Genomic DNA, 18,706 nt, shown 5'->3' on the forward strand with positions numbered 1-18,706 from the left:
TTTGATAGATAATTTTTAATTATGGATGAGAGACTTATTTTTTGCTCTGTTTAAGATAATAAGATTTGTGTATTTTATGATCTTTCTTGCCTATGATTAGTAATTATTTGGCTGTAAAATGCATACAGTGTACATACAGTAAATCAGGAATGGTTTCGCAGTTTCACTTTGCAGAATGAGTGGTTGGTTTCATTCATTGAAAACAGTCCCTTCCTTTCAAGAACTATTTCATCAGCATTTTCCATTCAGATGCACGTTTTGTTGTTGATTTGGTATACAAAGTTAGAGACAGTGTTAAAATGGGTTTAACCAGGCCCTGATGGGCTGCGTCTTTTTGCTCCCCCAGGCGAGGTGTGCCACAAATCCTACACCCAGTTCTCCAACCTCTGCCGTCACAAGCGTATGCATGCTGACTGCCGCACCCAGATCAAGTGTAAGGACTGTGGGCAGTTGTTCAGCACTACCTCCTCCCTCAACAAGCATCGCCGCTTCTGTGAGGGCAAAAACCATTATGGCTCTCCAGCAGGGATGTTCAACCCTGGCATCCCCATGAGCTCCAGCCCCATCATGGCCAAGGCCAAGTCCCACCATCCCCACCTTGCAGGTCTAAACCAGTCAGGTTTAGGCTTCACTGACTACTTTCCCTCCCAGCCTCATCCTCACGCTGGCTTGCCCTTCTCCACAGGACCCCATGGGTTCCCATCACTCCCACATGGTTTCCCAGGTATCTTTCCACCATCACTGTATCCACGACCACCTCTATTGCCGGCAAGCCCGTTGATAAAGAGCCCGCTGGGCAGTAGCAGTCAGGAGGTGAAGCTGCCTCGGAGTCCCCTAGATGCCCCGCCACTGTCCCTAGTTAGCTCTACTAACAGCAATGGAGGTAACAGTTTTAGTCAGCAGGAAGACAAAGAAAAGGAGAACAAACTGGATTTGTCTTCTAGTGGGGAGGCCAAGCCAAAATCCAAGATGGTAGACATGTCTGATGGGAGTGACCTTGAAGACATTAATACCACAAGTGGGACAGATTTGGACACCACCACTGGTACTGCCTCAGGTGATGGTTCTGACCTGGAGAGCGATGGAGACAGTGAACGTGAGCGAAGTGGTAAAAGAAGGAAGCCATCTGGAGCTGTATTAATTCAAGAAAGCCACCACTTAGTAGACTCAAACAGTGCGTTGATATCAGCTGTTTCGAGTTCGGGTAACCTCACTGTTGATCGTCCATTTTTCTCGTCTGCATCATCCCAGCACTCCTTCTTTCCCCCGCCTGATGAACAAGCCCTCCCACCCACCACCACAAATGCCAATGCAGCCAGCACAGATTCCATCAAAGCCATCGCCTCCATTGCTGAGAAATATTTTGGTCCAGGTTTGATTGGTCTTCATCAGGAGAAGAAGATGGGACCATTGCCCTACCATTCCATGTTTCCCTTCCAGTTCCTGCCCAACTTCCACAACTCCCTCTATCCTTTTGGTGCTGATCGAGGTGCCCTCAATCCTAGCATGTTCTTTAAGGCAGACCCCAAGTCACCACGTGAGCAGCTGCACAAGATGGTGTCCGGTGCCCCAGGAGCTCCTGCCTCCACAGCTGAGTCACCATTTGATCTCACCACAAAATCCAAGGAGACCAAGTTAGCTCCCCCCACCCCAACAAAGCCCTCAAACACCAACAGTAGTACTGGCAGCAGTAGTGGACCTTTAGCAATATCTAGCGGTGAAGAACAGCCATTGGACCTCAGCATTGGCAGCCGGAGCCGAGGTGGTCATAACGGTGTGGTGGCTGAGTCACAAAATCGAAAGAACCACATCTTTGGACTTGGAAAGGGGGTCTCGATTAAGGACGAAGGCCCAGCTGGGTTTCCACATCCTCATTCCCAGTTATTACACCAGTCCTCCATCGCCCAGCACCAGCAGCCTCAGGCACAGCCACACCAGCCGCCACACCTGCACTACGCCAAGCCCTCAGCATTCTTCATGGACCCCATATACAGGTATTTCAGCCCCGATTAGACCAGAAACCGCTATTTCCACAAGAGCAACACTTTCTATGTTCGCAAAGGTAGAGATTGGTGTTCAGTGTACAGTTGGAGGTTGTAGATGAACTTTGACCTTGGTACGTAACCCTCTGCCTTGTTGTTGGTCCAGCAGGGTGGAGAAGAGGAAGTTACTCGACCCTGTAGGAGCTCTGAAGGAAAAGTTCCTCAGGCCCTCACCACCACTCTTCCATCCACAGGTAGGCTTACAGCACTCACACATTTCAAATCTAGGAGGGCACTTGGTATAAATGTAGGTAGAAACAATAAATGGTACATGTTTGAACAAAAACTACAGCAAGGGAATACCAAACAGAGAAATCGACCTCCAGGTATTGCATACAGGCTGATTATTCCCAGATGCTATCGACTATTATTTTCAAACCATGTATTATGTGAAAATACCTTACTCCTGCCTCCCACGCTGCTTCACCCTGAATTGATAGGGCCCTATGCACCATCATTCCACAGTGTTGATGTTATTTTCTCAAGGGTTCTGTATGATTTCTTCCTTTGTTTACTGAGTGGCGCCTGTGTACCTCGTCACTTCTACCTTTTTCAGAAGACACAGTCTGTTATCGCAGCCCCTTTGATAATCAGTCACATTGTTTGACTGTCCCCAGACCCTCCCTACCTCTACAAATCTTGATTACAAGGAATGATAGTATTAATAAAAGAGAGAATAATAGCCGTTTGAATTGTAACAAACTGCCTCTCTTGGCCACGCTAATCTTAGTAGTGGCATTGTTTCATGTACTGGGAGCCCACAGGCCAGCTAATAACTCAACCCCCTCCCAAGTTTTTTTTTTCTCTCTCTGTGGCTGGCTGGCTGGCTAGATAATAGCACCGTGTCCATCAAGGACATCCTGTGTTTGTCTCCAGGAGAATGGGGGGCTCTCGTCGGGGAAACGGTTTTAATCTGACCTGGAAATCTGTGTCCTCTATCAACTGTGACTTTGCAATACACTCATTTGGTGCATATGCAGACAGATACATTTACACATGTATATGCATTTGCATATTTTACATTACCCATATATGTGGGTAGTTATCCCTTAACAGATGAGCGATGGTGTTATTCAATATTTTGTCATTTATCATTGGATGTTACCAACATGACCTCAGCTACAATCTCCTCTCAAGTCGTAACTGATCAATAAACCCAGGATGAAAAGTTTTCACAGGCTCCGATCCAAAAACTTCATCATATCAGGGTGTCTCAGCTGTGATACTCCCAGTGATCCAAACACAATGCCACCTCTAATTCAGTCTCATGACGGAATGACCCTCTCCCCCTCCACCCGTTCTCAGACTGCGAATAAACACACTGAGACGGAGTGTCTGTCCCTGTGTCTCTCCCGTCCCGTATTCACTAAAAAAGGAAGGATGTAAGCTGTTTTTGGCAAATAAACTCCCGCATAACCGGCCCCCTTTGTTCACAAGCTTCTACGGGAGGGGAAGCAAGCTATCAGTCGGGGGTATCTCAAACTATATTGTACAGCTCCAATCGGGGCTGTTGAATGCCTCATTTGGCCAGTTTGCCGGCCTGCAGCAGCAGCTTCGGCAGGAGAAGGCATGAGGTAGAGAACAAAGCCCTGGATGAAGCTGGAGGTGAGGGTGTATTGAGGGGGGTACTGGCTGGAGGAATGGTACTTGAGTATTTGTGAATGTGTTATAGGTCATGGAGGTGACTGGCCTTTAGCACAAACAACAAGGCTAACCTCTGATATACTGCTTCCGCTCTCTGTCTCTTTCCCTCGCTCCCTGTTTTTTTTTTTTCTGACATTGTGTCTTTGTTTTCAATGCTTCCTTTTCTTCTTTAACACACACACACACTCACAAACACACACACACACACACACACACACACACACACACACACACACACACAAACACGTACACACAAGAACATCTATATATAAACCAGAATCAGTGGCTTCTCTTAAGATGTGATTACAGAAGTGCTGCATTGAGCTTGTCACTACATAGTTTCTTGGTAAAACCTTAATACACAAAAATCTGTTTGAATGTGTTATTTTAATTCTCATGAAAATATTTTGTCCTACCTGCTCCCATTTTTCTGTTTTCTACCATCTCCCTACCATCCTCCCACCCAGATGTCAGCCATGGAGAACATGACAGAGAAGCTGGAGAGCTTCGGCGCTCTAAAACTGGACGCGCCGCCCAATTCACTGCAACAGTCGGCTCATCCACTGTTCAACTTCCGCTCGCCGCCACCCTCCCTCTCAGACGCCATCCTTCGCAAAGGCAAGGAGCGTTACGCATGCAGGTAAAGTGTGGTGCGGCGTGTTATTTTCCAGTGTTGATCAAACTGATATTATGTATTATGTTACATAAAATACGTTACTCAACCATCCTTATTTTCTTCCACTTCCTTTCTGTCCATTCTCCCCTCCAGGTACTGTGGGAAAATCTTCCCTCGTTCGGCAAACCTCACCAGACATTTGCGGACACACACAGGGGAACAACCCTACAGGTATTCTATTCCATTCAGTTCAGTCGAGTCTTTAATCCGTGTGAAAGGCTCTTTGCTCTCACAGACCTTGTCATCGATGTATTTCCCTTTGTATGCTTGTCTCACTGCTATTCTACACTCTTGATATCCCTTCTGTTAATGCTGCTTTTTCTGAGACTTTATTATGTTTGTGTTTGGCTGAATCAACTGACGACATTGAGATTGTTGATTTTTTTTTTTTTTTTTCAAAATTTTAAGGAATTAATCTCATTTTAAACAAGGCACAATAATTAGGGATGCATCAATTAGATCACTAGATTGGTTAGGTGGATCGAGTATCGGCCAGGCATGAGTGATCCAAGTGTGTCCTCTATCAGTTACTTACATAACAATAATCTCATTGAGTTCTGTGCCCCGTGGTATAATTGTATTATTATAAAATTATTAAAATAATAAAATAATAATCATTTATGTATAATTCCAGAATATATGAATATGCAAACATTTGTAATTTCCCAATTTTAACTGCATCTCCTTTAATTACATACAAGTTTAAATACATCTCCTATTTCGCTGTAACCTCTGTCTGTGTTCACTGGAGGCTTCGAGTTTGCACATCACACATGTGTATGCTGAATATTGGACCTGGACTGGTTTCCAAACTATTTGTGAACCCACTTCCTTCTGTTCTCCTTTGTCAGGTGTAAATACTGTGACCGCTCATTCAGCATCTCATCCAATCTCCAACGCCACGTTCGCAACATCCACAACAAGGAGAAACCCTTCAAGTGTCACCTGTGCAACCGCTGCTTTGGTCAGCAAACCAACCTCGACCGCCATCTCAAGAAGCACGAGCATGAGAACATTCCTGGTTAGTCTGCAACATCTGTGACTCAGTTTTCTCTGAGAGAAGTGAGGCTGTGAGAACCGAAATGTAGTTATTAAGCAGGGACTTGGTATTTTGTGCTATGTTAATGGACTGAATAATGAATGGCTCACTTTACCCAATTGGAAAATTTAAAATCTTCACCTCAATAAATGTTTAGCTTGCTTTTGCGAATGATTTAAAGTAGGAAAACCACTTAATTAGAGAATTCACACTCGCTTTTCCTACTGCGTTGCCAAAAACAGCCTTTTTATGTCCAGCATGGAAGCATGCTGCTGAATTTGGAAGGAACAGAAACTTTGTGAACTCAGTGATTACGTATTTGAGCGAAGCTTCACAAGTGTGCTGACATTTCTAAATTTGAAATAACAACCTTATGAAACAAGGCAATACACTTGGTTTCCACCTCATGCAAAAAGTTCCCAGTGGGGCTGTAAACTGCTGTGACATCATCAACATACTAACTAAATTTCTTGAATACCAAGGACTGCTATTGTTTGATGATGTATGTTAATAAGAGGCAACTCATATATGTTTTCTTTGTGGCAGAGTACCCAGGTGTTTTATTTCCTGATGTATCCTTATTACACATCTGCTAAAATATAAAGACTGAGAGAACACTAAGTGACTCCTGCAGGACATTTGCAGTATATTATCTTTTATTTGAATTGTTACATGCACTCAAGCACCGTCCTTAACTTGAACACAAACACAGCTATTCCTACATTTTGTAAATTATACCATCCTCTCCCCTTAAATGCCACCGTGATTCATCCAAGAGCAATGTTATGGAATCTGTAAGAGAGAGAGCAGAAATAAAACGACATGAAGGGAAAATATTGTTCTTGACCTATAAATGCAACCTAAATATGAAGTCTAAAGAAAGGTTCAAGTTTGACTACACATTGGCCAACAGTAGAACGCTGTGGTGTGAGTGTGCCTCAATGTTGAGCTGGGTACTGCCAAGTGGTCACCTCTAATGAACCAAGCCAACATGGGAGTGCCAAAAACTGCAGCTCCTCAAATGGCCACTTGGGGCTGTCTCCAAAAGCGAGTAAATCCCTATAAGAGCCCAAGTTTAAAATTTCACAGCAGAAATAAACATTCTGGTTCCTTGTGCAATAAATGATTTTTGGTCTCTGTAGCTAAACTAAACTACAGCTAATAACCCTTTTCATGACAACTTAACCTGTTTTGTATAATTTTTATATAATTCACCTGTTTAAATCATATTAAGGCTGAAAGTTATGCAAAAGTTCAAAACAATCAATCAATCAAACTTTATTTATATAGCACCTTTCAAACAAATCAAAATATAATTCAAAGTGATTTACACGTGATTGAAAAAAAACGTGGGATATTAAGAAAACAAAGATGTATTTAGAGACTAATGCACACCTATGTAGAGTAGTTAAAATAATAAATGATAAAAGATAGATATAAGCAATGAAAATAACAATCAAGATAAAATAAAAAAATACAGGTAAAAGTTGATTTAAAAATGTGATTATAATAATGATAAACAGTAAAATATAGATAAAAATCTATTAAAAGACATAAAGTCAGGCACTGTCAAGATGGTGTCGGGAGCCACCTCTATGGAATGAAAATCTATGGATGACGTCACTGTACTCACGCGCTCACACTTTGCCCAGTTGCTCCGTATCATGCAGGAAAATGTGAGATGGAGAACAACCCACTATATACAAAAACCTTTCTGTTGAAATGTAGCAAGGCTCATCGTCTGTTCATCTTCTACATAAAATTCTATGAAAAATTCCTTTTTGTCAAAGTTTTAACCCGAAAAATGTACAATAAATCTCAGCTTTTTGACATAATATTTAAATTTGGATAACGTGTTTAATGGAACATTTTTTTCTTCAGTTCATTTATTACAGGATGTCTGATGATCATCAAACTAATCAAGCATATGTGTTTGGTTGTGTGTCTCGTGTGCATGTCTGTGTGGATGTGTATGTCTGCACGCTTTCCCCAACAGTGAGCCAACAGTCCGGGATGCTTTCCAACCTGGGAACCACCATCTCCTCCCCAAACTCCGAGCCAGACAATCATGCACTTTTAGATGAGAAAGAGGACTCGTACTTCTCAGAAATCCGCAACTTCATTTCCAACAGTGAGATGAACCAGGCCTCCAGCTCCACGGATAAGAGGTAACAAGAAAACTCGCTACGTGCCGACCGCATTTGAGTTAAGACTTTTGCAAAGACCTTCAGTGATTACATTTGATCCATGAGTCTAACCTTCTGCTCTTCATGCCAACCCCATCCAGCTGTAAACCTAACTCTAAAGCAAAAAAGTAAAGTAAAATGTCCCCAGACATTTTTTATACCTCTCCTCTTATCAGGACATGAGAGAAATGGAAAAGCAGGAACAATCACACACATGCATTTAGCTGTGTTCTCCTTCCTTCTACCTGTGCACAACATACAAACTTGTACTTGGTGTACAGTGCCCTCTAGTGGCTAAAGCTTGTATGGCAATAGTCACCAGTATCAGAGCTTCAACCCAGTGCCACACTGCATACTAACAGTATTTGCCGTTGGATTATTTGTTAAGACTTAGTTACATACTCAAAATTATTTGAATTAAATGACATTTATTATATTTGTTTCTTAATATCTTTCTGCAGCTGTTTTGACATTTAATTTGAAACTTTGCAGTTTTTTTGGTGCTTCAGTGGGACAACACTGTATTTCAACAGCACACAGGCAAACATTAAGATGCTCTGAATTAGAGCTGCAGTGATTAGTTGATTAATCAATTAGTCGATCGAAAGAAAATTAGTTGCCAACTATTTTGATAAACTTGTAATTTCAGGCACTTTTCGAGGCAAAATATCAAACATTTTGGTGGTTCCAGATTCTGAAATGTGAGGATTTACTGCATTTCTGTGTCATTTATGATACTAAATGAAGAGTCTTTGTGTGTTGACTTTTTGTTGAACAAAAGAAGACATTTTATGAAATCACTTTGTGCTCTGGGAAGTTGTGAGGAGCATTTTTCACATTTCTTTTGACACTTTATAGACTAAAGAATGAATCAATCAAACGTGAAATTTATCAGCAGATGAATCAGTAATAAAAAAATCATCAGTCATGGCCCGACTCTGAATTGTTTGATTATATGATTATTTTTTATTCATCTTTCCATTGTAGAAGCACTACATGACTTAAACCTGCTTAAAATTATTTGTATTGTGGAATTAGTGCAGAATTCAGCTCTCTTTTTGCAGATTCTGATTTATACCTACTGTATGCCACTGTAGTTGGTATATTACTCTGCTTGCCGGTAACCCTGGCAGGAGTGATCACCCCCTGTGTTTTTTTCTGCACTCTAAAAAATACAACTTACTTGTAAAATAATGAAAATGACTGGATGAAAAGGTCAGCTCCCTACTTTAAGTGCTGAAATGCTTTCAGTGTTATTAGCTCAACTGGTGGGTAGCTTCAGAGGTCTCAGGGAAGAAGAGTGTACCGGAAAAGTAAAGGAGGACGACATGTTTTTCTCTTTCAGTCAGCGGTTTGCCTCTTTCCTTGACTCTCTATACGCTCTTCATCTCTCTCTCGTTCTCGATGCGAATTCCTTTCTGGTCGTCTCACTTTCTGCCTGTCTCTTCCTCCATCACCCCCTCCTCCCTCTTGTCAACATGCATTATGGCCTGCAGACCCAGTGGCAATTTAGCCCCTCTGCCATCTGGGATCAATACTGAGTCTCATCCACAACAAGCTGGCCTGACATTTTAATATCTGTAATTCAGACTAAGTATTGTGCTCTCTGTCCTCCCACCAGACAGCCCACTGTTTATTCTCCCTCTGAGTGACTGAAGTTAAACGCCAAACGCAAACACACATTCATGGATGACTATCTGTAATCGCTCCTAACCGCTCTTGCAACATAGTTTTCCCCCTTTTAAAACTCCTTTTTTCAGCATCATAGCCAGTCAAAATAAAAGCCCCCGGTAGCTCTTTGTTTTCACATGAAAACTCTGTTTGACCACTTTCCAAGCTGGGGACGTTGTAGATGCTGAGGCAGCACTGCTGCTCTGAGGGTGGGAAGTTTCAAACAAAAAGTTAGAGGGTTTAGACGTACATGGATATTTCCAGCACTGCAGTGTTGAAGGACTAAGAGGTATCTGTCTCCTCGGGACCACAATCCAGGTCATAATTAGCGCTGGAACGAGGAGCCAGGCCATGGCTTGAGCTCTATGGTTTGGATAAAACTAGAGTTGGAGCTTGTTCCTTGTCTGGGACCGGGCTGGCAGTTTGGACCCCGAGGGGACTCAGGTTGAGGCATTTATCTAGGAGATCCACTGATGATGGAGCTCTTCCCCCATCCACCCGCCATATCCATACCCCCAGCCCGCTAACACAAACACCCAACTGACGTGTTTAGACTAAATGACAAAACCCAGGGCCCCCATGTCAGAGCTACGCTTCTTTTCTCCGTACACAGGCATGGACTTTTTCCTCGCCAACTAGCTCTGCAATTTGATTATGGTGATATTTAATCTAGATTGAAAGAGGAGAACTTTCCCCCCCAACGCCCCAAAGTCCCCCTTCCCGCATTTACCCACCCACTGTGTGTGACCCAATCCTGTCCCTGTGCACCCCTCCCCAGAGGTAATCCTGTCTGATTTGATAAATGTCCACTGTGTGGCAAAAAATGGAAAGGGTAAATTTGCCGTCCCAGAGGAAATGATATCATGAGCCATGACATCGTGGTCTGGGGGTGATGGAGGGGGGGAGTCGGGGTGCTGGCTGGAAAATGTACAGATGGCAGGTCGTAATGGTGGCGTGCTGATAGCCTGTTTGCAGATCAGCCATCGTCTTCTTTCAGTCACACAAAGTATGTTCCACCATTACAGAGTGTGGGGGAACCATTCTGAAGCGGGGCATCTCCTGCTCTGTGTCTGAGGAGCTGGCCAATTAATCATGCACGGGCCGTTTGAAAAGCGCTGCGGGCAGACTGTCAGCACCCATGTTGTTTGTGTGGACACTGGAGTTGGACTGTGCATGCTGTCAACAGATTATTTATGTTTCTCTCTCCGCTTCTGATGAGTCATGTTTTTAAATGGTTGGGAAATGGTGAAACAAACCACCCAGCTCCAGACCGGACACACCGCTCAGAGAAATGTCCTTCTCACTTTTAGATCAGTGCTGGTAAACAATTAAAAGAGCACAAAGCAGACTAAATTTGCAAATGAGGTTGGGGTACTGCCAGATCCCTCTCATCCCTCTGTGTCTGCATCATTTTTTATCCTTCCTTCTGTCTTATCAGAACAAAACTTCTTTCCTGTCTCTTTCTCTTTTATTGGACAACCATTGCAAGATTTAAAATGGAGATTTAAATGAGGCGGCAATGCTAACCACCATTTATCACCAGCTTATGTTTGTTTGTTTTGTTCTTTTATTTTGTTTTTTGTTATTTACAATTGTATACATTGTTTTTGCTTTCCTTACAAAATTTGACAACATGCAGCTTGACATACTGGACAAAAGTAACTTCACATGTGCTTTAAATGCCTGTTTCTTACACTGAAATGTCACTAATACAGGAAGAAGAAGGCAGTGGCTTCAGAAACAGTTCCCAACATTAGTGACACGTCCTCTCTTCTTTGACCTTTGACCCCCCTGCAGATCAGACCAAGCTGAGGAGGAACGCCCACCCAGCCACAGTTTGTCCAACTCCAAGCTAGGGCTGCAGGGGCTGGAGGAGGAAGAAGAGGAAGTGGAGGGTGACGATGAAGAGGAGGAGGAAGGCAGTCTGACAGAGAAGTCTCACGATGAGGCGCCCGAGTCCCCGTCTCCCGTCACAACAGGAGTGTACGAGGAGGACGAGGAGGAGGAAGAGTCGGCTCCATTAGCTATGAGCTATGAACACACTCGCAGGTAAACCACATGTAATGTGTCCATTAACAGAAACTGCCTGTTTTACCTTCTGTCTTTATAACTTCTGCTAATACTAAACAGCACTATATACTGAGCAGGACAGACAGAAGTAAAACAAAGACTGAACACATAGATTCCCTTAACAGACACTCAGGTCAGCTTGTGAGGTCAGCTTCTGCTCCTTCTCTTCTCTCCTTTTTCTTCTTCGTCCTTTTATTAAATGTACATCTCCTTTTCTCTTCTCTTCATGTGTCCTTTCACCTAAACTTCCTCCTTGTCCTTCCGCCTTCCGTCACATTAACTTTCCATCTATCCCTCCCCAACCGACCCATCCACACTGCCCTATTTCTGCCATCCACGTGTCCATCCATCCCTCGGTGTGCAGGTGTATAGAGGAGGAGGGCTCTCTCCTGGACCTGGAGGGTCTGCCCAGCTTTCCTAAGAGCCTGGAGGGGTTACGTAAAGCAGCCAGTGGCGAGCAACCCTTTGATGTTAAAGACATTTTTAACACTTCGCTAGAGTCGGAGGCATTGAAAGAGACTTTGTACAGACAGGCTAAAACCCAGGTATGTGACTGGCTTTTGGATGTCCACTAAAAGAGGGAGGGACAGGAAAGACGTTCTGATAACACAGGAGGAAGGGAACAAAGCTGATTGATCAAGAGATGAGAGGGATCCTTTCACATGTTCAGGTTCTTGATAGCTGAAACTGTAGCTTAAAAGTGCCTCTTGTCCTGCCCAGTCACGTCTTTTCCTTTCACTTAACCTACTAACATTACCTGTAACTGCTCTTTCTTATCTTCAGTCTTAAAACAGTCTAAAGAAACATAATTACATGGTATAGTGTCATGAATGTAAAGGATAATATGGTGTATCACAACTTGAGATCTGGGAACATGGCAACATCGCTACAGAGAAAGTAACGGAAAGTAACAGAAATGAGACCTAATGAACCAGAATCGTCCTTTTATTTCTTAACAGGTCATTGGACGGAGGAAAATGTTACTAAAAATGAGAAACTGTGCAGTTTCCTCTCATTAAAAGTCATCTGTCTTCTCCCCAGGCTTATGCAATGATGCTGTCTCTCTCGGAGAACAACGCTTTGCACGGGCCCTCCCAGAACTCTCTGGACGCTTGGCTGAGCATGGGAGGTGGACCGTCTGAGACGAGCAGCTTTCACCCGCTCAACCACATCTAGACGAGAGAGAAAGAGAGAGAGAGAGAGAGAGAGAGAGAGAGAGAGAGAGGAAGTGGGAGGAAGAGGATAGACAGAAGCAAGAGACTGACATGTGGACATGAGTACTGAGAAGACACGGCCGGAGAAGAATTCAGTGTCACGTTCATTCAAGATAGAGAGAATATGTCTGTGTGGATATGTGTGTTCATTTGTCTGTGTGTGTGTGTGTGTGTGTGTGTGTGTGTGTGTGTGTGTGTGTGTGTGTGTGTGTGTGTGTGAGTGAGTGAGTGAGTGAGTGAGTGAGTGAGTGAGTGAGTGAGAGGAGGGAGAGACTGTCCCTTGGTGAGGCGTCTCACAAGACTCTGTCAAAGAGAAAGCACTGCTAAGCTCCTGTTGATGTGAAGGACATGATGAATGCTTCTCAACAGCATTGAAACTCTGCATTACTCCGATCCTCCCCACGTCCACAAGGCTCCCCCAGCACCACAGAGACCCTACGGAAGGCTCTCATAAAGACACTTAACGACTAGTATGTCTCTAAAGTCTGTGTACACCGCCTACTATAAGCACTGCAGCATCAGCACTGCATCAGCACTGCATGTCCACAAGGTGGTGCTGTTTCACTAGGAACATAGTGGGCGAGTGCACTATTGTCTCCAGGTTTCCCCCATCGATCATGGGCGACTCATTTACTGATCTTGTTTCAGTTCTAACTGCAGAATCAACAATAGCACCACACTAAATGTTACTTGAGGAAATGAACAGCTCCAGTAGACTGTTGATTTTTGGAATGATTACATGGAGAATGATGTTCAAATGTGCATGGCAACTGGTGATTTTAATGAGCTATTTGGGACACTGGCCATCGTAATTGGTTCCCCAATGTGATCACGCTGAAAATGAATTGAAATCGAAAAATGAGGAAAGTCTTTCTCTGCTTGTTTATTTCATCGTCATTTGTTAATTTTATTTACTTTCTGTCCTCTTAGATACCACAGTATTGTTTCTTTGTAGGCACCACAGTGCTAAAATTGTTAATATAATTATTTTAGAGAAGGACCAAAATTGTATGATATTGTCATATGGTGTACAAAATAACCTAGATGTTCATAGCAAGAGTGGTATGTGCCAAATAACCCATAGAAAATGTTTTGTTCTCTGACAATCATTTCATTTCCAAGGGGCTCGCCTTTGCTGTCATAGTTTTTTTTTTCTTATTACGCTCTTATAAATTTGATTTCAGAAGTGTGTGTATGTATTTATTTTTTGGTTGTTTTGTCATGACTGGAGGAGCGAAAATGAAGAAAAGTCATTTTATCCCTCTTTTCTTGTTGCTGAAGGAATGAACGCCTGTCAGAGCGTGAGGGAGATTCTGAATCTCTGGTATTGATGCGTTAGTGTGCCAAAATGGAAAGAACCCATGAAATTGATAGTTTTTATTTATAGTGGAAGATAGCTGTAGTTAGTTTTAGGTCCTATTTGGCATTGTAACGTCCTGCAGTGTTTAGTTTTTTTTTTTTCTTGTTTCAGTTCAACCATTTTACCCAGTATGCTGAATGTGTCTTGTTCAAATTGGCGTGCAAATTGGCTCAAGTGTTATAATGGCGGGAGCAGACTTGGACAACTTTCACTATGAACGTCAGAAAGGGGCATTACATTGTCGCTACTGAATCTGACTAGTTTCCACCACATCGAGCTCCCTTTTCCCTTTGTTTTTCATCTGATACATGAAGTGTAACCAATAAATATTCCCTTTAAAAGTAGTTGTCCTGTATGACGTGGTCCAAAAGTTGAAAACACGCAGTCACATCTGCATGAAAATCTGGTTTCTGCTGCATTGGAGTGACAAATTCACTATTCATGCAAGAAGGAAGGCAAGGACTGATGAAACCAAAAGACAAGAGCAAAGTAAACCACAGAGAGTCAAAACGGATGTCATAATTCTGCTGGTCGGTCCTTCCAACACATGTAAAAAATGTCTACTCTGGACAGGGAAAACAGAAAACACTTGATCATGAATTTAACTTTATATTCCCTGTTCTTCTTGTGAGATCATACTGAAACTCATTCCATGTGGTCTACAAGGTAGCTGTGCCATGGAGGGCATGAGTCATTTACTGTAGATAACTGTAGATAGCTGCAGGAGGCAGGGGGGGTGAGCATTGTTGATCATTGTTGCCTTGATCCTCCCTGCGTACTGGGACTTTCAGAACTAGGCCTGATGCTGTATTTTCAAACTAGTACTTAAACCAATATGGGTCCAAGCCATAAATTGATCAGGCTTAGATCTCTAGAACTTCGATCAGAGATAGATGAGACTAGTTTCACTTTCAGTAGACGAGCAGCTCATGCTCAACATGGAGGGATAAGAAAAATCTGAAACAGAAGCACTGTAATTTTTCTTCACCACAGCAGGTGGTGGTGTGATGCGAGGACTGATGCATCATCTCATTTTTCTAAAGACAGAAGTCTTTTTTTTTATAATTCTACTGAATGAGATTTCATTCATGGTAAACACATTGTTTTCCAACTCGTGGTTATAAAATGTAAAGACTTGGGTTGTTAAGTTTTTAGGTTGACTATATGTAGTAATTCATGTCATGGACTACTGTAATAAGTACGCGCTGTGTAAAGCAAAGGAATCGAAGGCATTGAAGTATTCCATTTTGCCAACTTCAGAAAGTATTCTGGCAGATGGTCGCTGAAATGTATTTCAGCATAATCGAACATGGTTGCTGTTTTCCCCCCACTGTTACAGGAGAAAGTAAAAAATATACATATTGTTTCTTTTGAACTGTATAGTATTTTAAAGAATGAAAAACAATGATGCATTTGTCTGAAGAAAAAAAAATCATTGAAAAATATGGGTTTAAATGGATGGTGCTTGTTTTGTTTGAATCTGAGTTGTATATCGCCTCTGTTATGTTTATTGAAAACAAACAAAAAAAAAGATATTGTGCATGACGTGTTTAGCAGTCATAATGATGTCCATTTGTGAAATGTGTATCAAATCAAAAAATGAGAGAAAAAAAAAAGAAAAGAAAAAAAGAAATCCGTAGATGCACTTATTGTACATGTGGTTAGGTTAGTAGGTTTGACTTCAAGTTCTTGACTGCCTTACAGGTGGCTCTGAAAGACATAGAAAAGACTTGTGGGACAAGACATAATGAAAAACAATAAAGGATTGTAGAATAATATTGAACAATTCTGAAATTGCAGTTCTTTTGATGCTTGTGATTATTGAAGATGTACTTTAGAGAAATTTCATTGAAAAGATATGACTCTGATGTTAATTCTGTAGAATAGCAATGTATACCAAATGTAATCTTTCCAATGCTATGAAGAATTTATACATGAAATTGATATGCAATAAAACCTGTGTGCTTTTTAAATGAGACGTCCACTGTATCTGTGTGAGTTAAGAGCAGTGATGGGAATAACGGCGTTATTAATGGCGTTATTTTTTTCAGTAACGGGTAATCTAACTAATCACTATTGCCATCATTACAACGTCTTATAAACGCCTTATAAACTGAAGCCACTCGTTGAAGCTGTTGTCATCCGACTTGGCTCTCAGCCACAGGAGCTGCAAAGCTGAGGAGGGAGGGGCGAGACAACTGCATAAGTGATGATGATTGGCTAAGGTAGAGTAAGAGTTCGTAAGCCAATCAGAGGCAGTGTTCAGTTTACACACAAACCACACACGCACACACAAACTAGCAGAGGTAAGCTGCAGCAATGGCTAGTCCAGAGGTAAAAGGCAAGAACGTAGCCTACATGTGAAGTGTACATTAGAGTACATTAGAGTTAAAGCACTTCATATTTAAACTGTGTACTTGTATTGTTAAGAAAATACTTAAACAGTACAGTATGTACAGAGAGTTAAAAGCACTTCATATTGTTACACTGTATTTTTGTGATGAAGAAAATACTTGGAAGTACAGTATGTCTACCAGTTGTGGTCTGTTGAGGTGCAATAAATATTAAACGCTGTGTATAGGTACCTGTCTATGCAGTTCTACTCTATGCAACTGGCTTGTGAAACCCGCTTAGAAAAAAAATCAGAATTCTTAGACATAGGCTATTTAAACTAAAAAAAAAAAGAAAAAGTAACACAATAGTTACTTTCCCTGGTAACTAGTTACTTTTATAGTGGAGTAATTCAGTTACTTACTCAGTTACTTTTTGGGAGAAGTAACTAGTAACTATAACTAATTACTTTTTAAAAGTAACGTGCCCAACACTGATCTTAAATTCTGTACCCCCAAACTGATAAGACACATTTATTTGATATTTCATTTGAAAGAAATGTATCGTGTGGAAGAAAAGACACAGACAGTAATGCAATGATATCTTTATGCTTTAATTCAAATGCACAAGAACACAATAATAATAAGTTTAATATGTACAAATGATTATTGCTGCAAGCCTTTGTCATCCAGCCTTCATAATCATAACAAAATAGAGTAATTCTGTATGTCAGCATACTTAGATACTCAAGAAAAAGCAAACATTTCCACAATTTTCTCACAAATTAGTTCACTTCTCTAATCTAGTGTTTGAAATAATGTCACAAGTTCTCTAGCTGTCCATCACTGTGCATTTTGATGTAAATCAGAAAAGACGTGCAAATGAAAAATTCATCAACCTTTTCTGATTAATAAGATTGTTGTTGTTGTCAATCAGCTGTCATATAAAAGAGAAAGAAATGACACATCTATCAAGAAGTAGTGATACACACTACAGTGTGGGCAGGTTTTCATATAGTTGAAGAAAAAAGACTGTTTCCTGCTCACATGGTGAAAAGCAGATGACCACTGAAGGTGGTATGATGATTTTCATTGTCATATATCCATGTGTTGGCCCACTGACGCATAAACACAACATCTCCAACCTCTAGAAGCAACGTGACGCCATTAGAAGCACTCGCACCATGGGACGGCTGATATTCATATGCAATAAAAATATGTTGTCCGTTCTTGACCAACGCAGCACCTGAACCACGTGAAGGACTTCCGGGTCCATATATGTATAACTCAAAGTGGTAGGCTCCTCTCACTGGTGCAATGAAAAAACCTGTTGAACATTTTGAATGAAGAATCAACTGCTGCAACATCTGTCAACTGGATAGATGTTGACATAGCAAAAAAATCTAATTAATTATTTAATCTTATGAATTTGAGTACCTGTGTTTGGGTTGTAGGCGTTTCCAATGTTTGTCACAACGTGTCTGAACACCAGAGGAGTGTGTGAGTTAAATGGTCCAACAGTTCCAGAGCCTGAAGCCAGCAGTGAAGCTGAGAAAGCCACCTGTTTGACTGAGAGAGAGAAACATACTTGTTCTAAAGTGACTGATGTTACAGCAACGATGAGCATGTTTCAAAATGATGTTATCTAAAGGCACATATTATTCTCAGTGTTTTTGTGCTATTCACATCAGATAAGGTTCTACTAAACTGTTTGAATATTGAATTGCTGGTTTAGTTCTCAGTCTTACCTTCTCCATCTCTCTTTAGAGCCTCCACCTGGTTTTCTGTGACATTAGTCCTGACTTTAATGGAGGTCAGCTCTGCTGTTTGTGCTGAAATGAATAAAAAAAAAGTGCAAAAGTGTCTCCAATGAAAAGAATATTTGTGAGTGAAAAATATTTAATTATCACTGTTTTCATTACAGTGTGCTCGTCTCTACATTATAATTTCAACGTATGAAACTATTTGTCATTACCTTGTAGCTGCTGCTTCAACTTGTCCACCTCAGTCTTTTGCAGCTCCAGTTCTCTCAGCTTAGCCGCGTGTGCTAATTAAAAAAGATTAAATGTTAAAACATATTCTTTGTATATAATGTCTCTGTTCTTTGTGTATCAACAGATATAGACAAACCTCCTGTAACAAAGCAGTGGTTCTTATTGGTATAACTTCCCTCACTACCTTACATACTACTGTACCTTCATTCTCTCTCTGTAAGTGCCTCATCTCCACCCTCTGTTCAGCCAGCGAGGCGCTCATCTCTCTCAGCACAGCATGGATGTCTTGTGTACATCTCTGTTGTTGGTCAGCAGCATTTGTTGGTTCTCTTCTCTCAGCTTCAGTTTGCTTTCCAAGTGGAATAATTTGGTTGTCAGACTCTGTTTGAAGCTGAGCCGTGCAGAGAGAGCAGATCAGCAGCAACAGAGGAAAACACATTGTCATCTCCATTCTCAAAGTGGCGGTCTGTTCAGTTCTAC

At 41.6% G+C, this 18,706-nt stretch overlaps 1 protein-coding gene across 13 annotated transcripts in view; it reads left to right on the plus strand.

The window, feature by feature from the left end:
- prdm16 (PR domain containing 16) overlaps nt 1-15,869 on the plus strand; it is a gene marked incomplete at its 3' end in the record, with an annotated part of 183,567 nt that extends 167,698 nt beyond the window's left edge. For 4 of the 13 annotated variants that reach the window (XM_084366450.1, XM_084366457.1, XM_084366455.1 and 1 more), the window contains 9 exons: nt 314-1,994; nt 2,149-2,236; nt 4,154-4,326; nt 4,456-4,533; nt 5,214-5,383; nt 7,398-7,569; nt 11,056-11,307; nt 11,693-11,873; nt 12,370-15,869. In XM_084366450.1, coding sequence (XP_084222576.1) covers nt 314-1,994; nt 2,149-2,236; nt 4,154-4,326; nt 4,456-4,533; nt 5,214-5,383; nt 7,398-7,569; nt 11,056-11,307; nt 11,693-11,873; nt 12,370-12,504 — 2,930 coding nt within the window. Of the gene's footprint in view, nt 1-313; nt 1,995-2,148; nt 2,237-4,153; nt 4,327-4,455; nt 4,534-5,213; nt 5,384-7,397; nt 7,570-11,055; nt 11,312-11,692; nt 11,874-12,369 lie in introns of those variants that run through there. The other 9 variants (XM_084366458.1, XM_084366459.1, XM_084366460.1 and 6 more) reach the window with 5 other exon arrangements.
- Between the last annotated feature and the right edge of the window lie 2,837 nt (nt 15,870-18,706).

Source organism: Pagrus pagrus (genome assembly GCF_965226575.1).
Source record: "Pagrus pagrus genome assembly, chromosome: 11".
Lineage (NCBI taxonomy): Eukaryota > Metazoa > Chordata > Actinopteri > Spariformes > Sparidae > Pagrus > Pagrus pagrus.